General features: G+C 41.9%; 2 protein-coding genes and 1 long non-coding RNA gene across 7 annotated transcripts; 1 reads left to right on the top strand and 2 right to left on the bottom strand.

The window, feature by feature from the left end:
• Positions 1-85: 85 nt before the first annotated feature.
• On the bottom strand, positions 86-7013 carry LOC124183103. Its single transcript, XM_046571131.1, has 6 exons — positions 6917-7013; positions 3494-4682; positions 2622-2908; positions 2139-2555; positions 1051-1722; positions 86-789 (listed from the first exon to the last, which is right to left on the bottom strand). Exons 2-6 carry the CDS (start codon positions 4659-4661, stop codon positions 340-342), a joined length of 2994 nt encoding a protein of 997 aa, XP_046427087.1. The 5' UTR covers positions 4662-4682; positions 6917-7013; the 3' UTR covers positions 86-339.
• Positions 7014-12320: 5307 nt separating this feature from the next.
• LOC124183110 lies at positions 12321-23842 on the top strand. Its single transcript, XR_006870927.1, has 4 exons — positions 12321-12480; positions 12603-12709; positions 12789-13291; positions 23769-23842. It is a non-coding gene; the product is annotated as an uncharacterized LOC124183110 (long non-coding RNA).
• Positions 14346-18983, bottom strand: LOC124183107 (class E basic helix-loop-helix protein 23). Of its 5 annotated transcripts, none has more exons than XM_046571155.1 (5): positions 18208-18983; positions 17833-18108; positions 17382-17620; positions 16816-17042; positions 14346-16694 (listed from the first exon to the last, which is right to left on the bottom strand). In XM_046571155.1, exons 2-5 carry the CDS (start codon positions 17971-17973, stop codon positions 16444-16446), a joined length of 858 nt encoding a protein of 285 aa, XP_046427111.1. In that variant the 5' UTR covers positions 17974-18108; positions 18208-18983; the 3' UTR covers positions 14346-16443. The 5 variants fall into 5 exon arrangements, with proteins under 5 accessions (XP_046427111.1, XP_046427109.1, XP_046427108.1 ...); XM_046571153.1 differs by having other exon boundaries at positions 17382-17626; positions 18680-18981; XM_046571152.1 differs by having other exon boundaries at positions 17382-17626; positions 18569-18981.
• Positions 23843-24467: the final 625 nt, after the last annotated feature.

The following is a 24467-nucleotide window of genomic DNA, read 5'->3' on the forward strand; positions in this document are numbered from 1 at the left end:
TCGTATCGTCTGCAGAGAATTACAGAAAACTTCAACGATGATTGATTTATCAAATGAGTAGATGTCTACATCTAGAAAACAGTATCAGGGATTGAAAATTGCAATCGTTTACCTGACATCTATGATCATTAAAATTCGTGCAGGATCAAGGATCTTAAGTATGACTTTGGAAATCCTATTTTTGTAACGCCAATTTTGTTTGTTCCGAAACTTTTTGTCACCAGATACCAGAAAATCCATGTCGGGCCGTTTGCTCATGACAGACGCCGAAGTTTCCGAAGCGACGCGACCTATAAAAATATCTAAGATCCTTTGTATCATCCAGCAGTTTCCATGACCTTACGCTGAGACAGTTTCAACCATGGATTTTTTTATAATTTCACCAAAGTTCTCGTCACTGCAATCCTCGCCGCTGTTTTGCTGTTCTGTCATTTGCGGCTGGCTGGTTTCAGGCCGCTGATGCTGGAGCGATTTGTCATCCTCTGAATTTGCTTTGTCAGGCTGCTGCACCGTCGGGTACGAGATCTGGTGACTTGTCGACTCCACTTCGCCGTAGTACGAATAACGACCCGCCAGCAGTTCCGAGAAAGGTTCAAGTTTCCCGAGCTGCTGGTGATGCTGATGGTGGTGCTGATGGTGGACTGAGCTCATTGTTGGCTGCTGAACAGAGTTCAGGTTCGTATAATGCGACGGCGGGCCCTCGTCCTGCTGGACGTAGTTTGTTTCGTAATTAGATGGCGCCTGCTGGTGACAAGCAACCGACATCGATGTCACCACGTTACCGGCACCCTGGAAAATAACATTCGCCCTGATTAGACGCGAAATCTAGCTGCTTTGTAAAGTGACGCGTTCCAAACTGGTCGAAGGGTTGAGCATAATGACCGTATTTGGGGTTCAGGTACACTGGATCTTCGATGCGTCACTGAACTTCAAAAATCAAAATTTGCAAGACATCAAAAGACTCTTTCATAAGTGGTTTGCAAAGTTACTGAACATTGGCTGTCCCCTCGACAACAGCAGGAAACACTGATAGATTGTATTGATGATCACCATGGGATCCGTGACGTAGCCGCCATAGTGAGAAAACGCTTGAGGCGTGTGACTGACGGATTGAAATTGATGATGAAACTGTCCCCTGGAAGTAGACGGGAGCGTTTGGTAGGACTGGTAGTCCTGGTAGGTGTTCTGCTGGAACTGTTGAACAGAATGAGCCGCGTCTCCGCCGTTGGAAAACTGCTGGAACGGTGGACCCACAAACTCGGTTGGATGAAGAAGCTTTCTCTGGTGATGATGATGGTGGTGGTGGTGGTGATGCTGCGGCTGACCTTGAGCTCCACTATCAACGGTATCCTCACTGCATGTCTGGTAACAGTCATCCCGAATGGCGTACAAGTCCAGACTGTCTTCCCTGGTCCCCGGTATCTCGGGCTGCTGACAGGAGCCGGCTTCCTGTGGAGGGTTCGTGTAGTGCAAGGTCGTGAACCCTCCTCCATTCACCGCGCAGGAACCTTCGACGCCATCCATGCCGACTGGCAAACCCCGCTGCGCATCAAGGTCATGAAGGTCAGTGCAGTCCTCGTCTCGGTGCTTCTTTTCCAGTTCCAAACGCATCAGTGTGTGAATAAAGTGCGTCCGAACTCTTACTGGGTTGAACTCTATCCTGCCCGAACTGTTCGCGCAGCCGTCGCGCGAACAGCCACAAGGAAAACCAGCACGATCCACCTGAGGGTGATTAATCTTTTTTTTAACAAAGTCACTTCAGGGTCCTGTAAATTGATTCGAGCTGCAGTCAATTATCAACCGGTTTTTGTTACAGTCAGATTCGAAGTTGTATCTTACACGTCTTAAACATTGCTCGCAGATTTTGGGCACCTGTTGAGGTATTCAAGTTATGTTTGAACAAGATCTGATAATTCCAATGCCATCGCCGATGATCTCGAAGTGATTTTGAAGTAGTATCAAAAGTTTGAGATCACTCTCCGAGTGAGGTCACGATCGGTTTGATGGGCTTCAAGTGCTACCGATTGAGCTTTGGTAACTTGAAAAGGGTTTCAATTGGTTCCACATCATTTCCGGTCCGGTTAAGGATGGTTTGCGGATATTTTGACGATGAAGTATAATAATCTCAATTCACTTACCTGACATTTAACGTGAGCCCTGCTGCAAGGGCAGCTTTCAGGGTCACAATAGCCTTTGCACCCACAGCCGCAGTGTTTCCTACTGGCCCGAATGTCACGACACTCGTCTTTTTCGACAGTGTCGATTTTTTGCACCCCAGCAGCTCTGAGAAGGGCCCGTCTCTGCCAGGTGGGAACAGGGAGGAGAAAGTAGTAGCTGTCAATGTCGAGTTCCTCAGTGTCACTGGGTTCCTCGTCGGTGTCGTCACTGGGATCTTCGGAGCTCGAAGCAGCTTCAACAACGTTGTTCGCAGCCCGTTCTGAGCGCAACTGAGCTAACCTGGCACGGTGAATCCGCCGCTGTTCGGCCGCGTGTTCCGTCAGCGAAAACCTCTCAGCATGAGTGTGGGCCGCGCTCATGCCAAGCGTGCTTCCTCCCTGACAAAGACATCATTCGCGGGTATTGTAACTCACCGAACAGAGTAATAGAACATTAATCCTAACCTGTGACGGCACGCAGGTGAAACCCTGCGCCCTCGGGAAATAGTAAACCGTCACCGCGTCGAATTGGATGTTCCGCTTCTTTTTCTGCGACTCGTCAGGGTTCAACCTCTTCGCGTCTGGTTCACCCTCCATGCAGTCCGTCAACCGCCTCTTCAGGTTGCTTTTCGGTGGACTTTGAAGTGCAGGGAGTATCGGGATCGCCAAGAGGTCGGGCCTCTGCACCTCAGACCCAGTCATCATTTCCGCGTCTCCTTTGACCGGTACAAAGGTCTCCAGTTGTTCGGACGCTTTGGACGAAGAAAAACAAAGTCCGTTATGCGCCATATACTCGTGCGCAGAAGAAGTTTCTTTCACCAATTAGGTAGTGTCAGAGGTAATGAACGAAGATTTTTTTGAACATCTTATTCGTCCAAGAAATTTTAGCTGAGGATATTATCGCTGAAAATTTGGTATTTTATCGAAATAGTCTGAGGAAAGCCTCAAACGAGGTCGAAACGTTACGACAGAATAAGTGTTCGGCTGGATCCGAGGAAACAATCTGCCGTTAGATGTCGTACAATGTTTATGGAAGTTCACTAGCAGTTGACTTGTTATTTGTTTTTTAGCAAAATGGTGGACACCGCTCAAGTTGCTGCCCACCTCGAAACTGTGACTTGTAATATCTCCAAACTTACCTTCGTATAACAGGGGATCCAAGTTTTGGTGACTACTCCAATTCTGATAAGATCGAAAAAAGTGTCAACCAACTATTTTCGAAAGCTAATAAGACCATGACTAACAAAAGAAATTTCCTCGCTCCGCGCAGAAGCTATGTCACATAATGTCCGCTTGCTGCAACGAACTATTACCATCCCGCAAACCTCGAAACCTACCTTTGTCCTTATTAGAGAGTATTTCGTTGGGTATCCTATCAAGAAAGGAAGTTTCCGAGTCACTTTCTGGGGCAGGAGCTGGTCCAGGTTCGCCAGCAATTTCGCCGCCGAGTCCAGAATCACTTCCATCTGACCTAACTTCGTCCCCGGCACCGGCGGCGAGGGCAAGACTCTCGGCTGAATCTTCAGTGAAGGTCTGCGGTCTGTCCGACTGAACCCTGTCGCAGTCGACGATTATGTCCGTCGAGTCGCCGCGAGTTTGAAGCGACTCAACGGGCTCCGTCGCGGCACAGATCGCGGCGGGCTCAGAGCTGCAATCCGAGTCCGTCTCGGTTTCAGCGTCCCTAAGGGGGTCCTCAGCGCTTTCGGTCGAGCTGCAGGGACTTGCTTCCGGATAGGCTACGATAAAGTCGAGACCATTCGTCATCGACGAGGCCTGGAGCTGGACGCAGGCGACGTCAGCACCAGCAAAGACTATTTCCTCACCCTCGACGAGTTTTTGAATCACAGCCCTCGGACTCGAGGGCGTTTGCTCAGTCCTGCCAACACCGTACTCGACTTCACCAACACTCCCGGATTCACTATTCTCAGCCTTCTCATCGTTTCTCGCGATCATCACCAGTTCCTCACCACTAACAACCTCCGAATCGCACTTCACTTTTCGGGACCACCACGACGACGACTCATGCTCCGTTTCTTGGTGCCTCGAAAGCTGGACTCGAAGGTCTTCTTCAGCGATCAGGTGCTTCTCGGCACTACTGGGTGTCGATTCTGAGCCTTTTTGCTCGGTTGAAATCTCTTCATCGTTGGCATCGCTCGCTACCTCGTAGAAGGTGGAATCTGGTGTCAGGGATATTTCACCGAGGGTTCTTTCCCTAAGGCTCACAACTTCCGGCGACAGTCTCCTCACGTCGTTCTTCAACTGCTCGGCCCTCTCGTCCGATATCTCAACCCCCATTTTCTTTATCTCCATTTTTATCGGCAGGAAATCGGCAGGAACTGAAATTGCTTGCTGATGCTCACTCGGTTCAGGTACCGACGAACTCGTTCCGCTTTCAGGATTGCCTTCGGTTGTCGTCGACCCTAACGAAGACGAACCCGGTTCCGATGTTCTCGCATCTTCTCGGTCCACGTTTACACCGCGGTCAGGCGCCGAAAGCGATTCCATATCGCTGTGGATCGCGCACAACTGAAACAGATCACAACACCATGATGAATCCTTAAATTTCAAGGCTGATGCAATTAGACAAGGGACTCGATGAAGAGATGCGCTTTTTTGACATCGGGTTTCTCTTTCTCTCTCTCCCGCTGAAGATTAGCGAATTAAATGGAAAAAAATATTTTGTGGTAAACACCGAAACTCTTTCTCTGTCTTTTTTCCCTCGAGAAAGGAGACGACGGGAATCAATAAGTCGGCAGTGCCGCGCGTTTCCCGCCGCTTGCAGGCAGGATTCTTGTTGTACAATTTAACGTGATATACTGCCACGGCTTCGTTTTGCGTTTCGCCGGATTGGGGACCAAGAATATCGATATCTCACTGTGGCTTTTACCTACTCCTTTTTCAATTCTTTTTCTTCGAAAGAAACGCGACGAGGAGAAGCCTCTTTCCATGTACGGACGCAAGACCATACGGACCATCGTTTCGACCTGTTCTAATCAATCCGCTGAAGACCAAAACACGTTCGCACAACTAACACGCGCTTTAATTCAAACCACGAGTGTGCGAGTGGGAGGAAAGGAGAGAAAGTGAGTTGGTGAGACTGAGGCAGAGAGAGATTATTGATTCTAGGAGGGGAAGATGAGAGTGAGGTACTATGACGCCAGAATTCGGTGTGCATATTATCCGTACACGCGATTTTATTACTTTGTTTAGTGGTGATTCGAGAGATCGCAGAATCCGTGACATTTGTTTATTTCTTTGTTTGTACATTCGGGAGTTCGTTTATTTGTTACAATTTCCGGCTGGCCGGTTTGTTAGAGACCCACGATACAGAACCTCCTAATTATTTCGTTCGTTTTCCCATGTTCTTTCTACTATAGCCTTGGACCCCAAGTAATTTTTTTATTATCATTACCATTCTCAAACATAAATCTATTCTTTTGCCAACTCAAACACATATTACTTTCATCCTTTTTTCTCATAATCACGAGGATTTCTATTTAGTGAAACTTTCGAAAATGTTTTCAAGTTTCTGTGGTGTAAATGATTTGAAAAAACACTCGTGGAGCCCGTTTTACGACAATACATATCGATATTTATCTATGTAAAATATTTTTGCGCAGAAACACGAAGTCTAGCGACATGAAATGATTCAACATTGACTTTTTCCAAATTCAAAGTATTTTGATTTTCTTCTTTCAGTACTTTTGATATTTGTTTTAAACTTTTATACGTATATAACTTGACGAAATATTTATTATTATTAGCTGTTTGATACAGACACCACTGTGAACCTGAATCACTTCGGCTCTTTTAATTCATAAACAACTTTCTTCATTTTCAGATTTATTCTAGCTGACTGAATGCGCAATACCTTCAGAGATCGGAATTTTTCGATTCAATGCGTCCTTTTAGTTCCTCGTCTTTCATTTTTACTTTTTCGTTACGTACTCGCATTTGAATTTGTTTATAAATATGTTTTATATATATAATACATATCTATGAATAAATTCGAATATGTACATATATATAAATATATATTTAATATTGAGGTGCTATATCGTAAAAAATAAATGCTGATAAAATTTTTAGCGTTAAATTGATCAATTGTAGTTATCATTATTGCCATTACTACAATTACAGTGTTACCTTTATCTGATTTACAAAATTGCGCAAGACTTGTGTTTCTGTTTTTCAAGTTGATGTGAAAAAGATTAAAATTCTACTTTTCTGCAATACTTGTTATACTTTTATTTTTTCTGCAGTATTTTTTCCCAATCAATTTTTATACTTCCGTGTCACTCGAAGAAATATTGTACTGTACTCCATTATTACGATGTACACGGGTATAATTCATGTACAAAGAGTATAGCCGCGGTGTTAGTTGAATTCCCGCCAAATCGATAAAACCGACTGTCGACAGCAATACGAACAAAACGAAGGATAAAAAAGAAAAACAAAGCATGGAAAGCTGGCTCAAAATAAACTCCTTAATATAATCACGATTTCGATCTGCGCCTGAGAATTTTGGATTCGAATTTTTATATTCCCAATAAAACGACGGAGTGACAGACGCGCTGAAGAAAATACAAGTTATCGCTTTCTCGGACCTAAGCACGAAACTCTGATACTGATAGGGTGGTTATTTTTGTTTTAAATTTCCATTTCGCTTGCCGTCGATTTACGTCGGGGTGAAACGAGAAGAAGGGCCGAGGTGACGGTGTAATATACTACTGGATGTATGGACTACTAGGAGTTCGTACTTCGTACCGCTGCTCCTGGCTTATGTGCGACGCGTTCGTGATCTCGGAGTGAAATGCAACGGGAATGGAAAGCGCCAGTGATATGATCGAGGCGGCGCGCAAGGGGTGCCGGATGGCACACAGCGCGGGCTTCCTCCCCGTGTAGTAACCCCGAGTGCCGGTGCGGCGCGGTGCCGTGTCAACGAACCAGCGCTGCGCAACGCCCGATGCGCAGAGCGCGCGCATGCGCGACCATCGCCACTGCCCTTTGCTCCGGGAAAATAACCACGATGACGACGATGGCGGTGAGGAGAAGCGTCGACGGGGACACCGAGCGACCGTACAAGCTGCGCAGAGATACCGGTACGCTGGTCCGTCTTTCCTTCGAACCTTTGGCGCAAAGTCGAAAATGAGACGCAGGAGTTGTTTGCCTAGCGAGAGACGCCGGGGCAACCCGGTGAAGGGATGGCGGAACGTGAATATGATATCCGGAAGGAGGTACAATGGGAGTACAAAATTATTCAGAACACTAGAATCGCTGACTTAGTTTAACCTTGCGACACACGGATGATGATGTTTGCAACTGTTGCCACTATTACACGATTTTGTTTTTTGCAATTCTGTATTCAGTGTACGTATTGTAAACTCCTCGTTACCGCCAATAGTGGCTGTCTCGTGGGTACTCATGCATACTGGAGGAAAACCCGCGGCGAAAGAATCGACCCATATTCGGCTGTATGAGGAGGGTCGTACTGTGTAGCGTACACTACTGCTACAATATGCAGATTGTGGTACGGAGCCGGGAAATGTCCATCGAGAGGACTCTACGGTATCGTGTGGATTACAAAGGAAAGGAATTTTCGTGGTGTTTCTACACTGAGTGTCTGCAATGTAGATGATCTCGAAACTTGTTGATTCAAAAATCCATTAACCGGTTCGTCTTGAAGCCGGTGTCGAGACGGATCCAACAGGCCTCATCCGACCGATTTCCGAAGGACAGATCCGCAGATATTGCAGTTTAACAGTCCGCCACTACTGCAAGCTGGTCGCAAGCTAGAAGCGGCCAGAGAAGCTTGCGAGTTCTGATCGAGCCCCTCATAAAATTTCGAACGGAAATATCCTGCGATGCGTTTGTTCGATATTGACCTGCGAGGATTCGTTGAAATCGATTCCATACAGTCTGTGACATGAGTAGGGATAAGATACAGTGCTACTGTAGAAATCTAATTCATTCGTGGCATTGTTTTCTTTTTAATTCGCTCACGACGTATGATATGTGGACCCAGTGATACTGAAAAAATATTTACCGAGGCATGTATGTACTACACATGTATGTATACATACGTCATTTAACAATAAGCTTGGAGCTTTTCTCGTTGGCGGACTCACTATCGTTACGTATTATCATATTTCCGTAACCAGATATTTTTCAATCATGAGAACGATAACCGAAGTTTCAAATCAGTGCCATATTCTGTCCATTCCATTTATGTGTCCGTTCGTTTGCACACTGGGGTGAAATAAAAAAAATCGACGTTTATTACGGGAACTATATTTGTTTTTACGACTTTTCTTCTTCGTCCCAGTTTGAAAATAAATTCTGGGGTTATTTTCCTGCTAAAAGGTTATAAATATGTACACTTACGCACTATTTGAAAACGTGCGTATATATTTACATACATATAAATACGACAAGGAAGCCAAGGGCTGTCAACACAAGCGATGAAAGGAAATAGATGAAAAGAGACAGGGAAGAAAAATGAGGAAAGAAACAGAGGGTGGAAGGATGTGCGACAGACGGAATCAAAGTGGGCCAAGGGATTTTCAAAAAAAAATGATCAGAAGGCCAGGAATCTAAAGAATTCACATTTTAAGATTCTGCTGTGGACACTACTCTTTGTCATTTTTCACTGTTCTCTGACTGTTTATCTGCTAGTTATTTCCGATAGTTTTTGTAAATATGCGAACAAATCTAGGCATGTAAACTTCCGGTTATGTTTACTTGATTACATCGCATATCGCATTCATAGAATATTGAAATCGTCTTCGTCTTTCGTATCTACTTTTTCTTATCCTTTTTATTCGTCATCCGAGACTTCATGAAGCAGCAGCCCGGCAACGCGGCGACTTGCGTCAATATAGCGTCGTCTTTATCGCTACGGCGCGAATCCCGTTTCCCGCGTTATTCCACCTCCACCTAACTCGCCCACCCTTCTTCCCTGCTACCTCACACTCAGGCCTTCGCCCTATCTTTCTGTAACTGACCATTCCTAATATCAGCGTCTCATGCTGCGTGTGCACCAGCTATACGCATACAAATCCATCCCTGCACGCACGCAGGATATGCACATAATTGGTGCTAATGGCAAAACACACACATGAACGTACACATAGCATTGATTTATTCACGTGCATCGTATCATGAAAAGAGGTTAAATTGTAACCACTAGAAGAATGCTTTTGTTTTTCGTTGATTTTCTGGTCGTTTTTGTGTGCGTGTTAGAAATGTGGTATTGAATTTAACGCCAATTCAGTTCTATAAAAGCCGATCTAACCTATAATAACTAAGTGTTGAAAGTAACCCGGCGTATGAAGACGAGGACGAGATTTAAAAAAAAAATTTTTTATTAATGAGACAACGTTTTGATATTCCAACTTGTTTGGAGCTGGAATTGCAAATTTCCTGCAACGTTGAAGGTTAAAGCAAAGAGCAACGAGAGGTTCAGGATCCAGCGTGTATAGCATGTAGTACAAGAGTTTCCGCGCGGTGTTCAATTTATTAACACATTATTTTTTCCATCGCTTAAGTGTGTACATCGTCGCATGCCAGTACATCAACTATGTAACGTATACATACATACACACAATGTACGCTACGATTAGAATGGATAAGAAAAAAAAATGCGGCGTCAAAATTTCATACACCTATCTATGTATACGTTCGAGGTATGTAACACAAGTGCATACATACAAAGACACATCGCATATAACCGGCAACAATGGGCACAATGTGTATATCAGTTGCCTAGCGACGAGCAATCCACTCTACTCGATTCCACGGCGACGAATGCATATCTACGTATACACGTATATACCTACACGTATATAACGAGTGACGTTTGGATCGACACACACTCAAGACCCACCCACACGCAAGCATACACACAAGAAAACAAATACCTATACGTGCATATTCCTGGCGCATAAGGAGTCGAGCGTGGGTTATAGCTGTATACAGGGTAGAGAAGGACGAGGGCGAAGGACCGACGTGGCTAGGGCACTCAAAGGGAAGGGGGGCGGCTAGGTGCGCGACGACCGCGGGGTACGCGGATCGGGGGGTGAATCAATGCCGCCGGTTGCCCTGGCAACCCTCGCGCCCCGATCTTTCAGCGCGCAAGCAGAAGCGTGACGGAGTGAAGAGCGGTGGCGGCGGCCGTGGGGGAGGGGGACGTGTGCGCTTTCACAGAGCGTGTTCCACGCGCGTGTCACCACCTTCCCGCAACCAGCTCAACCACCGTGTCCGGACTTTCGCAAAAGCTGGAGGGACTGAGACTGAAAGTCTCCTGGACTCCGGGTCCAACTGATAGGAGGAAGCGTGAGAAACACAAGGATTGGCGGAAAGAATTAGGTTAGAAAAAATCGGAGGGCTATTCAATCTGGCAGAAGGGAGTGAATACGTAGCCCATCGGAAAAAAATTAAAGAGGACACTATAATGAACGGTTATTCGCCGAACTGTGTTATACCTGTATGGGTTTTATTTTACACACGTATATCGATGGACATGCGAATATACATGTGTGCCATTAAATAGTTGAACTTGCGCAGTAGATGTCGGCGCTTAAATTTGAACGCTATTTATTAGGGTGTGCCAAAAAAATTTATTTTTATTTTTAAACGCGCATCAAAATTTCGGCAGAACATCTCAAATACTGTGAATTTAATCTGTATTAATATAGTTTATAAGTCAAGCCATTTACGAGAAGAAAAAAAGTCCAAATTTTTCTGATTTTCCTTACGTGTTATTGGAATGGAAAAGGGGAAAACCAATATAGGCATCTCTAAATATCAATATTAAGAGCTCACATTTGGATGAGATATAACTATTTGAGATGCTCTACCGAAATTTTTATGCTAATTTGAAAAAAAAATTATTTTTTTGGCACACCTTACTATTTATTCACAATTGTTTTATTGGATATGGTACTTTCACTTGATATTGATTAATTTGCGTTCTGTGTCAGTATTTTCCCTGTCTTTTTCTTTTTTGAATCATCCGGAATGTCAGAAACTATTCGTACATGGAGATTTCGCTGCAGAAGTCCAATCTCTCTTACGGATAAAAATCTCAATTTGAGGGTGAATTCGTACCCCCGACTCATAGATAATGCCAAGTTCCCGCAAGAAAAAAGTCGACGGTTTGAATTCACCCCATACTTGAGGATTTTCCGTAAGGGCTGTTATAAGTTGTACGAAGTCTGTAAAACATGTCTTGTTTGGTTTCGTGTTTGATTCTTTATTTTTTACAAAATTTACTTCGAAACCCTAAGAAACACGCTTCTCAACACTTCCTGAGGAACCAAACTGATATCTAAGCTGGAATATGGTACAGAATTAAAAAAAAATTCAAAATGCAATTTCAACGGTTTAGTTCAAGTCTTTAAGGAGGTGCCCTTGTCGATTTCGACGTTGACGTATATATTTCCAGATATCGAAGTCCACGTATCTCAAACGCGAAAAAGGGCTGAACAGCCTCATTCTATACGCAATTCTGAACAAAAACACTCAACTTTTTCGCGTTTGAGATACGTGGACTTCGATATTTGGAGATATACATATACGTAAACGTCGAAACCGACAGGGGCATCTCCTCAACACATTCTGTCAACAAGTTGTGAGCCTTTCAGAAAAACAACATAAGAGGAACAGGTTTTTTTTCAACTCAGTGTGCGAAATTCGATTTCTAATACCTGTTGGTAATGTGCGAAGTGCCCGATTTACGCGCAGTAACTACTTAGCGCACTGAATGTAGAGAATGATTTACTTCGCACACTGAATTTCGTAAATCGAGTTAAAAAAAAGTATAGGATACGCGTGCGCGTACGTGATCCTCGCACTCATATTTTTGTCACCCTCACCTGCGAGAATCACCTACTTCGCGCATTTGTATCGTAATGTACGGTTATGCAACTTCCAATTTCAAATAAGTATAGTTATGACGTACCGAGTCATGGGAATATTCATTTCTGAAGCTGCTATTAGCCCTAATCTGGTAATGCATTTCAGGCATCTTTTTCTGTAGTTCATGTAATTGCTACATATCCATAATAATAATTGCAGTCACAATAACAACGATAATATTGTCTGTGTTTTGGAATAACAAATCTGTATCCAATGTACGTTTTTATTTATTTTGCATACGGAATGCCGTCAGCAAGTTTGGTACAATCATCGTTTTACAAGGAAAGTTCCTGCGTCGCCTGTTTATGCGGGTCATAATCAAAACAAAAACAGAATACCAAACGGAACAGAAATAAAATTTCTTTTCAAATATGGTTCAGTGATCTTCTCGTCAAAAACAAATCATGTTTGTATAATATTACTTTCGATTAAACAACGCCTTATAAATGATCAGGTTTCGCTGAAAAGAACATTTATAGGGTAGGAAGTAGCCTTCTGATCAGTTAAACAAATCCCTATGATTTTCAGGGTCGAAAATATTTGGTCAACAATTACAGTGGACAAAAAGTTAATCCACTTCAATGATTATTATTTTGCAAAATCAATTACCGTGTTTCATCGAAAGGAAACTGGGGGTAGGTATTTATGAATATATTACCGTATTTATCATCTTGTTGTACACGTCTTTCATAATGGGTGAAACGTTTGCTACAGAGTGTACGTGACACGGTGAATCGAAACAACAGAAAATGACTACACGATCTGCTTTTGAACATAGATTATAAATATAACTGTTTGACAAAGATAAACGATGATGGATAGTTTTCTTAAATTAGTTTGATGACAAAAAGCACATATTTGGGCAACGGAATGGAACATGTATTCTGAATACCGGTCAGCGAGAGCGTCATAATCGTTTCTTACGATGGTTAGATGTATAAATAAATGAAAATGAATATAGCAACTGAACAAGATAACGCAAAGATGACTAGATAGTAGATAGATGGATATACACACGAACAGACGGACATAAATCGAGCATGGTGTTTGATATACGGACAGTAAACAAGGGTACTGATCACATTATTCACTCAACGTAAAAAGCAGAAGAAAGGGAAAAATGAAAAAAGCGTACCAAGAAAAACGAGAACAAGAGAAGGGGAGGAAAGAATGCGAGGAATAGCGTGAGGGAGCCTCGTGCTGGCAACCAAAGAAAGGTATGTGAAAGTTTTATTGTCGATTAAGCCGAAGGAGTTGATAAGTGATCGAGGAACAATCCTGATTATCGGTGTGAATTAAGAGGAAACAGAGGGCGACCGACAGAGTCAAAGCAGTCATCTGTCAGGGTTATTATAACCTATCGTACCAATCGAAATGGTATGTATTTTTTTTTTTTTTTTGTAACATCCTAACTTAAGAAACGGAACGGTGCAGGACACAGTGTCGAAAGGTTAATAAACGGGGTGAAAATATACGCATTAGCGATAATCGTTGGAGCACAACTCACCTCTATAACCTTAATACAGTAAACCACCGTCGAGTTACATCTTTCCTTTTCTTCCTCTATTTACACATGTGTACATGGATTTGCACACACTCTCGGGCGCATAATGCGCCTGACGTTACGCCGTTATCAGCCAGCCACCGAATGCCGAAAAACGGCAGGTACTCTATCAGTCGAACCGTTGAATAACACCGTATTTTTTTGTCGACTCGGTCACAGGGAGCTCAAGAATTCACTCCATGACGCAGATACTCTCGGCCATCTTTGATCCCACCAACGCCAGCGCCAACGCCGCTGCTCGCCGCTCGCACTTGCGCCGTTCGCCCCCCCCCCCCCCCCCCCCCGCCTTCCCGTTCCTCGCGCTAGCGATCGTTTCCCTCACCCACCGCGACCCGATTCTACCTCCACCTTGCCCCGAAAACCGAGTCGACAAACTCCTGCCCCTGCCGCCTTGTCCTCCCGGCCCTCCCGGCAACGTTCGACGCGACGCCAGCAATCGGAATAGAATTCACAATCAGCATTCTAGGTGTATGGTCGGTGGCTGCCGCGCAGGCGTTGATAAACCGTCGTCGTGTTCGATATTTCAATTTTCAAATTATTCAGCTTCAAGCTGCTCCTTTGACTTTCCGTCCGTTCGCAGACGCTCGCTTATATTTTTAATTTCAAATTCGAGTTGAAGGAGTTCGAATCGCAACTGCACTCACCGACAGATTTTTATTCACATCGTAGAAATACCTGTTACCGGCAATATTAAACTTGTCCTCCGATTTGTGTTAAATATATTTTATTTGAGCACTAGACAGTGAAACCTACTACAATCTACAAACAATAGTATTACTTACTTATGCATGATAATGCGATTCGAGTAATTTTTCAAACTTTGTTTTATGTTTACCGTTATATTAATCACTGCACTTTATGCGAAACCTGTCGCAGTGTTTTGTGTTGTACTCTTAAATATACATATCTTCAGTCAATGAATATACTGCCCTGATCGGCACTGGTTTAACGCATTTTATGTTACATAGTCCCAAAATATTTACTCAGCTTTTCGTGCAAGTCTTACAGTTCTTTTATCATTTACGAAATTGTTAGCGTTAAGCCGAACAAACCGAGTCCTCGTTCGTCGACTTGGGACGTGACGATCCCGAGATATTGGTGTTTGAAATTTCAGAGCGACTTACGCTACGCACGGGTGTCGTCTGCTATTCGTTTAGATAATTAGCGATACGTTAGTTAATCTGAAATCGAAACATTCGACATCTCGCGATCAGTTTAACCAAATGTGACTATGGGGGCTCGTTTTATTCGTCTCGACACCGACTGCTATTTGAGTCATAAGAGGATCCTCAAAGGTTCGACACGGTTATCATCCGCTTACTGTTTATCGTACGATTCGTATGTAAACCAGGTTATTATTGTTTATGTATTTTTATTTTGCTTTCCATATGTATCCACGCTTCAGAAACGCCGATGTTCGATACACACGGCAGAAAAAAACAGCGAGAGCAGATTGTCGCTGATACAAGGCAAAGTATTTATACTTTTCAATCATGCAGCCTGTTGTATGTGCACGGCAATATGTATATGAAATGCGTTGGCCGTTTGATTAGAATATTCTACAACGATTCGATTTACATCTAAAATCTACGTCTTTATCCAATCGACAATAATTACTTCGAACAGTTCTGACAAAATTATTTTATACGCAACTCTGTAAACAAGCTGACGTGTACATATTACTCTTTTTATGAAATATTGTATCTATAGATACATATTATTTATATCGATGTATAAATTATGATAACTCTTTATTGAATATAATACTATTGGATATACCGTTAAACTTCGGTATATTCATCGCTAAACTTTAAAACGTTACACTATATCGATGGACCCCAATAAAATTCACTTCATTTCAGAAAGGCTGATTATAAAAGACCTAACATTTAACTTCTGTGTACAAGTACAGAAGATAATTGTTCTAACATTGGAATCCGTAGAGTTACTTGGATTATAATCGTCACGCCAAAGTTCAACCTTTTGTATTTAGCCTCTCTAAAGTTGAGTGATTAGAGGGCATCGACATATTATTACATACTGTACTGTTACCTTTATCATTGTATGCACAATAATTATGCATACTTTGACATATATCACATGCTATATTGACTATCGTGTTGCAGACGGAATTTATCTAGAAAATAGATAATACTTTCAATTTCATTTTCACTTTCTCTTGTTACTTTTCAAGCTATAAAAAATTTGAATCTCGTTCTCGAATCGACCAAATTATCACCGATATTAATGCGAAAACCAAAATAATGCAAAACTAGAGTACCCAACAATTCCTTGACTATACTATATCGTGTATCGAATAGTTGAATAAGAAACGAGAAGAATCTGTTACGTATAATACCAAAACATGGAAGCTCTGGTTCAATGAAATTTTTTTCATGGAGATTGCAGAATTTTTTTTCCATCGTTTCTCTAAAATATCAATCGCGGACGAAAAAAATACGGCATTGGTTAGAGACGACGGTTCTTGCAGGACGTCTTATTGCTATACATTCTTGATTTTCTTATCAATGTTATCGTTATCATTGTTATTTACTGACTAGATTTTCTTACCAGCTAGTACTTTCTTCGGTTTCAGCTGATTCACTTGTATCATGTATGATACGCATTATATTGTATTCACGTACATAGTTAGTAAATTCAAATTCTCGTCTTTGACTTAGTTTCCTTAGTTTTTTCTATCATGTTATATAATTCTGTTAAATAACTTCTAGCGCGTAATATATCTATACTTTACTTCTTGGCTCTACTTTCCGACTCGACTCTCATTTCTCTTGACGATTTCTCCTACGTCGATTCGCCGCTCCCGCCGCCACTGTCCACCAGCCCACCGCCAGCACTTACTGCTTGAGAAGAGTTCGACGTGGAAACGTTCACCGTACCGGTTCCTTGAACCACGCCTTGAACTCCCTGGAACAGTTTTCCCGGAAAACCGTGCAAAAGATCGTAGGATGCAGGGGTTGGTGGTAAGGCGGTTGTGTGCGCATGCGGCGACTGGAGAACAGCAATGACACGTCTCAGTTCCTCAAGAGCGTTGCCTATTCACCAACGAAGAAAAAGAAAATTGTTTTCATTATTTCGCTTGCGGCTAGATGTACATTACGCAAAAATTCACTGCAGAGATATATTAAAAAGAAATAAATAAAATAAGAACTTCACCTTGCATGAGTATGTAATTTTTTGCCAAAAGCAGGGTAGCGATTTTCGATAGCTTTCTCACGGACGGACTGTGAGCATATGGTATAACGGAACGAAGTTCGTCCAGGGCGTCGTTCAGGTCATGCATCCTGCGGCGTTCTCTCGCGTTTATGTTCAGACGTACGCTTTTCCCCTGTCTTGTTGTTTTGGTTTTCGAGGGACTGCAATTCAGTCGCGATACACCAGGTCTGAAAAATAGTATCATTTTGTAACGGTATCATGAGTTCATACGCAGATTCCTTCTTAGGTGAGGACTCCGCGGTATGTTTTTCTTTCGGTTGCACGGGAAAAACGTGCTACCTAACATCATAAGTCCTTCTATCAGTCCTAGAGATGGTGAATCAACAAGAGAAATGAGAAAACTCAATCGCAAGCTCCCGAAATTTGATGTTGAAATCGCGAGGTGGACGATGCCGGCCATTTTACAACACATTCGCAGTTAGCACAATCTGAGAATTCTTTTAATTCTCTGCATCATTGAACCGTCTTGCTCCGAAGCAGAATACTAAAGAAAAAGTGCATCATACCTTTCGTGGTCGGGTCTATTCTCGTCGGACAAACTGGCCGCAGATGACTGCGGCTGCGGCTGTTGTTGAAAGTAAAATCCACCGAGACCTACGGCTCCCAGGGGTGTTCGTCGACCCGCTGTTCCCTGCGGGTGTTCCGATGAATAGCCTGTCGACGAGGATAGCCCTGTACTTGGATGCGAGGCTCCGGGGGGCGGGTATACCATCGACTCAAGTGACCCTGTTCCCTGAGACGGCAGCTGGTGCTGGGAAAAAATTTGTCTAAATGAAACGGAGATCGAAAAAATACCAACGAAATTGGACGCGTTCCAAAATCAAGATATTTCATCAAGATTCGCAGGGCTTTTCAGATCTGACGAATCAGGGTAAAAAATAACTGTAAAGCTGAAAATTGCTCTTGCTTTTAACGTTATAATTTTTGACAGGTACAGTCGTTTGAAAATTCAATTACAGCGGCTCGATGATCCCACGCCCATGTTGGATGGGACGAAGACCGTTGCCAGGTGCCTTGTTGAATGTGAGCATCGTGAGGACCACCCTCCCTGCGATCGTCTTCGTCACCCGAGCTGCTTTCACCGTCGTAAGATCTCATTATTCAAAAATTGACTAAGGAAAACAAGCGAGAGGTGAGAAGAAACGAAGGAAAACACCAAGGAAACGAAAATGACTCGATGGAATATCTTCTGTAATGCTTAACTCTTCTGAAAACCAGTGTCAACCATCTGATCTGAAACAAAAGACACACAGAATAACTGAATTATGTTATTTGCAATAAATAAGAAATTGTTTAAGGTAATTTGCCTATTATTATTTTGTTTTTACTCACCGCCCCGTCCAGTTCTCCCTGATTTTTTCATCTGATATCTTGGGTTATTTATTTCTTTCCGTTGCTTTTATCTCGTTTTCTTATCTTTCAATTGACTCGTCAGCGCTGACAATTTGCGATAGTAATCAGAATTGTATTTGCATTAGGTGAAAAAAATAACCTTCACCGCTGTAACTGATGAAATAGCCTATTGGGGTTAATCACAGCCATTTTATCCGTGCTCCGCACGCCACCCTTCAATAATAGAACATCACAGTACACGGGAAGGATAGATATATAGATTGAGTAAGATAACCGCGAGTCTTTTGCGGATCAAAGTCTCGTTAATTTCATGTATATGAATATATAGGATATTATATACCGCATGCATGTAGATCACTTCACTTTCATTTTGACGTAAAATTTTTGTCACTATCATTAATGTCGTTATTGCTATCGTTAGATTTACTTAATACTTCATCTTTTTTTTTACATTCGAATCAGCTCACGGGGTGCTTCGTTTAATCCTGATCCTTACAGGCGGCGCGCCTAGGTTCATCGAACGCATTTCAAGATATTTTATTACCAAGTACCGCGCACTTATAACGGGTTTGTGAAAAATAATTATAAAGAAACTGAAATAATGTTCAAAGGATTCTTCGACACCCTGATTATGATTATGATTATTGTTATGATAATATGTTGTAAATTAAAGAGAGTAATGGAGAGACGAGGTTTTGGCGGAGCGGCACCACGGCAGGGTTTATTGTTGTGTGTCTTTTCCCCTCCCTCAGGCCTCGTCGTTTTCCCCACTCCACGGCATCGATGACGCAGAATTAAATAAACCAACCCCCTTTATAGTATCATCTCATTCGACCAGAGAGCGCTTGCTATGCCATAACGAGACGCTGCGCTGGACCGACACCTAGCGTCACCTACACTAAAACTTATGTACCGTCCATTGCAAAACGTCTATTCAGAAACAGAGATCACTTACCGACTGCGTGATAAACTCGTGTTTTTTTTCTCTCGTTTTTGATAATAATTACACCTACTCGCAAAAAAGAAAATTTGTTCCAAGTCTTACGATTCAAAAGAAGGGTGTTTCTTTTTTCTGTTCACCATTCACAATGCCTTTTGAATTTTTTATTTCTAGTATTTTTAGATAATTTGATGTATAACATCTCTATTAATCGATGTCAATATTCATTTGTTAATTATTATTATTACATCTCGCATATATACGTGACTTAAATTTTTTTCTTCTAATTCTTCATATACGACGCAAGTCAGAAGTTGACCGCAAATTCAAATGTAATTAACGATTGTTTAGTAGTAGCCGATCGTACGATGATCTTCACAGAAAAAATATTCTTGCACCGTAAAATCTCACTCTACGTATATACACGAGTATATATATTATATGTATAGAAGAGAGTATGTAGAATAGCATATAATACGCCTGCATAGGTTGTACGCATGAAATCGATCGTAGAATGGTTCGTTCAATACCTACTCATTGTTCCTCACGCATCTGTCAATATATATAATATTTATGTACCCTTATACATATGTATATACGTGAGCTTATGTCACATATGTACGTATACTTGTAAAGTGGACTTCCACGCATGTCCATTGGGAATTTAATTTACGGAGAAATATTTGATAAAAATTATGCCTTTATTGTTACTACCGTTATTTTTATTGCTAAATTTCGGTCGATTTTTTTACTTGCTTCATTCAAGACTTCACTTATGTATTCATCACTATCAATACCATTCTTTTTTTGTCATTGTGAATCAATAACTTTATCATTCCCGATGCTTACATTGTGCACGTGTAATATTGTTCTGTTTCGAAGTTTCCTTTCTCATTTTTTCCCTTCCCTTTTCCTTCACTTCCAATTTTAACCGGATCACAGCCAGTGATCGGATATATTTTGGGACTGGTGACTCGTGATAATTATAAGAGGTTGGTGAAAGGTAAGGGTGTTCAACTTCCCGGCGTGGAGGTTCAGCTACGCTCCATTTCCTGAACTGATTGTGACTGATTCTGCTCATTAATGTACATACATGTTGAACACGTTTGGCTATATGCACAGAGATGGGGGATTAGTATTTTTTGTAGCTGTATCAAAAGCGAGAAAAAGATGAAGTTGTTGGAGGGAGAGCAAAACCAGAAGGATTGTTCGTCAAGAGCCGGTACATTGATCTTTTGGCATTTCAAAAATTTTGTTCTCTAATTTTATAGAATCACGATATTACAAAATAGATCACTGACAATTATGCAACATAACATAAATGTTACCGATGCATCTTTTTGGCATATCTGTTTGACAATTATTCCCATGTCACATAAGGAATGTCGATATTATTATTATTTGTACTTGTATAACTTGTTTGTGAATATTAATTTGGAAGAAATAAAAATTTTTCTCAACACGTGTGAACACTATATTTCAATCTTTTAATTTTTTAATCTCTCATCTATGGCTATCTCATCTGTAATTACTCTATCGACTTGTTCTGAATTAAAAATATTGAATCTTTGGAATCATCCCGACAATGCGTGAATAAAAATTTAAATTAGAAGCTGCACGTGTAATAAAAAGATTCTAAGATGTCGCATGATCGATGAATTATTATAAAATTCGCCTAGAAATATCTCAATTTCGGAAAAAATCATTTAAAAGTAAAGAAAGTTTTCTGCGATGTTTCGAACATGTTCAAAACAAACTGTACATACATTATACATGTACCTATCATTATGATCATGTTTGTTTGTTTGGATTCTTACCAAATTATTAGACCAGGAAATTAAATTTGTAGACGAAGAACACTTTTCTATTTTAGCAGAAGAATTCTGGACATAGCGAAACAACATACTCGTAATATTCAGTACGAATTCTCAATAAATACTTTACCAACATCCACAACGATTAGAATTAATCTTCTCCTTTTCTTTTTCCGTTCATCATCTCTAGCACAATAACATCAGATCGTCGATTATAAAATATCGAAAGCCAAAAACCGCTATATGCACTACAGGACTATAATAATCCTAAACCTTGTTATACCCACCCGTGCACACGCCTCGTATCAATCATCACGCGATCATAGGTAATTAGAAGATTTCCCCTTGAATTTCTTCTACCATACAATTTTACGATGAATTCTACATGTACCATACCTGCAGTAAAACGGATACGTTGCGACGTCGGATTTTCAATCTCCCTGGCTCACCGGGAGAGGTTCACCAAGAACTTACCGTGTTCAAAATAATTCGGCAACCGGCGCTGAAAACTGGAAAAAACTAATTTTGAAAAAGATATCGCGAAATGCTGTTAGGTGCCTGGTGTGACCAACACGCCTCTCGTCGTCTGCTTCGCCAATCCTTGGCTATATCCTTCTGTGCCAGATAGTTCATTACCATGAAGACGGGAGGGGTCAGTTTGTGGAGAGAAAGAACGGACGCGTGAAACGCTACGCGATTTACCATTTTAAAGGAAACGAAATACTCAATTCGCTCTTTGCGATTCCAAATCATAACGCAAAATAAATTTTAATTCTAATGCAACCAGTTGCACTCTGAACAACAGGAAAAATTAACTCAAAACAAAAGGATTGTTCGAACGCTCTAACCGCGATAGCACAAAAGATAAACTCATACTGAAATGGAACAAAACATTATTGCTCAATCACGTTGACCTCAATCGTTCTCAATTTAACTAGGGCGCTAATCGTCACTAATTCAAACTGAATATTAATTACGGCGCTAAACGCCAACGAAATACACAGGATTACTAATACAATCGATACGCTACTCGCAGCGACAGCAAAAATCGTAATTACAATTGCGCTATCGGCAAGATGCTCAAGAGCGAAAGAATAGTAATTCTCAATTAAACGATCTTGAACTTGACGCGACTAAACGTGACTCAACTGAAACTCGAATATCCTTTGAAGGAAAAACAATTTTACACCTAAACAGAACGCTCATTACACACACGGCAAGACGCGACTAGACGAGAGTTGACACTTTCAAAACATGCTAACACGACTAGACGAGGTGCCGAGGAGTTTCGTTACACGCAATTTACAAACGAAATGACTCTACTGAAAAACCGTGACTTTACTCTAAATTTACAGTAGCCCAAAAGGACTCCATGCGTCACTGCGAAACTCAAGCTACGACACCAGTAAGCACGAAGATTGGTAAACGAATTTCTAACACGTTACTTGCAAGTTTAAAATGGCCAACCTTTAGTCAGTGTACCGAACTAGATCAGTCTCAAAATTTTTTCACGAGAAGGAAATTAGCGCTTACCGCTTCGCAACCGCACCAAGAATTCTTTAACTCAATTCTTGGACGTCAGTTCCGCCGATCTCCAATATCAAACGCAACAAACTGTACTCCACACCACGTCTCTATGCTCAATTCTTAGATTTTTATTTTGTACTCGAATATCGCCAGGACTAGGACTCGGAATTCGAACATAGGTGTTATTGATCGCGAAAATCCCCCGGATCTAATTAGCTCTCGGATTACGAAATTCTTAAATTCTAGCTTGTAGCTAACGTCGACGTCCGCTGTCGCGGAACGCTGATTGGCTGCAGGACTCTCCGATGCTCCGGAATTCGTCAGTGGTGTGGTGACGACTTCGCGATGCCGGGAGACACTGGTGTTTTGCGACGAGGCTACGGCTCGGTGGCCAACAACAGGAATCTCGTCCGCCTTTGTTTCCCTCACAGCAAAGCCGTACGTTGGGGCTCTCTCCATATTCTCACGTGAGGTCCTCCCATGGAGACTACACAAGAAGCGTGAACTCTTCATGTAAACAAATCACTACCTGAGATAAGATGGCATTGGTGTGCCCTATGCAACATAGACAGTAGAGGGAGTATAAGGCGGTGGTAGTGAAAACTTTCTACGAATCACATTGCAAGATCATCGATTAGTCCATCTTGAGCCTCCCTGCAACCAATGACACTTTGGTACAAAAGGAACACTAGCGACGCTACTGGTACAAAAAATAAACCTAACGTGAACAATTACCGTGACAAGTTTTGTCAATTCACCAATTTGACTTCGTGCTCCTTGTGTAGTCTCCATGGGCCCTCCGCTCGCGGTGATAGTTGCGCTCTCGTCGTCCTTCCTTCGAAGATCTCCGCCACTCGCTATCACGTGATTTTCTCGAATTCGCCGCCGATTCCACGTATGGTGTCGCACATACTCGAAAACAAAGATCAACAAAAATCCTGAAATATTTAATTCGCTAGACTGTACAGTGTCCCTGCTCACAGTTTCGGATGCGTGAATCTCGTCCTGGCGCTCTTGTTCTACTCTATCGACGTTTATTATCGCGAAATCCCTACTTTTTGGTTCCGCCTAGGATTTGGGGAACATTTTGTAACACGTATTAAAAATGCCGCGTTACGACACACGTAGTAACATATACCTATAACATAATCTCGGTTCGCAATATATAGTGTATACATTATTTGCAGTTGTACACACAGGTATAACCCATAGTCTCGTACACACTGCTATTACTACACACGTATCTTTATATGTTACAGGTAAACGACCATCCCTGGACGTGTAACTCTGAAAGCGAAAAGGTTGGCGGTTGGCGGGGTGGAGCAGGTGGAGGGGGAGGGGTACAAAGGATTATGAACATGTATCCATATGATCAGTTCGTATTTATGTATACATACTTGATGGTGTAAAACATCTACACTATCATGTTCGTGCTCTCCTGCACGTGGTAAATATACATATACATTACATATACATAATTGTGTATATATATATATATATAGACACACACATACACAATGTATGTGTATAGTACACGTGTACTACATGCATGTTATACACATATATAATTATCTATACGCTTTATATGCATTTGCACATATATACTGCGGAGATGGGAAATGGATGATGAGGGGGTGGAGGGTCGGGCGTTCCACGATGTCAAAGGATGGGGTGGGTTTTTCGGATGGTAGGGAATGGATGGGATGACGGTCGGGGGGGGGGGGGGGGGGGGGGCACCCGTTTCCCAGGCAACGGGGCTCCAACATCGGCTTATACTTTACTCTCCCGGTCCTCTCCTTATATATATATATATATGTATATATAGATATATATACAATATACATTATATGTATAACTATACATATACATGTGTATACATATATATATATATAAATATATATATATATATGTATATTATATATAAAATATATATAACACGATGACGGTCCGCGCGGCTC

This window comes from Neodiprion fabricii, chromosome 5 (genome assembly GCF_021155785.1).
Source record: "Neodiprion fabricii isolate iyNeoFabr1 chromosome 5, iyNeoFabr1.1, whole genome shotgun sequence".
NCBI lineage: Eukaryota > Metazoa > Arthropoda > Insecta > Hymenoptera > Diprionidae > Neodiprion > Neodiprion fabricii.

Excerpts from the sequence above, each read along its gene's own strand:
- LOC124183103 (XM_046571131.1), bottom strand. The coding sequence starts at position 4,661 with ATGGAATCGCTTTCGGCGCCTGACCGCGGTGTAAACGTGGACCGAGAA. Across the intron at positions 1,723-2,138 it reads GGGCTCACGTTAAATGTCAG|GTGGATCGTGCTGGTTTTCC; the intron begins GTAAGTGAATTG and ends AATCACCCTCAG. Across the intron at positions 790-1,050 it reads GCTACGTCACGGATCCCATG|GGTGCCGGTAACGTGGTGAC; the intron begins GTGATCATCAAT and ends GTTATTTTCCAG.
- LOC124183107 (XM_046571153.1), bottom strand. The coding sequence starts at position 17,973 with ATGAGATCTTACGACGGTGAAAGCAGCTCGGGTGACGAAGACGATCGC. Across the intron at positions 17,043-17,381 it reads AATAGACCCGACCACGAAAG|ACCTGGTGTATCGCGACTGA; the intron begins GTATGATGCACT and ends ACTATTTTTCAG. Across the intron at positions 16,695-16,815 it reads AAATTACATACTCATGCAAG|GCAACGCTCTTGAGGAACTG; the intron begins GTGAAGTTCTTA and ends GTTGGTGAATAG.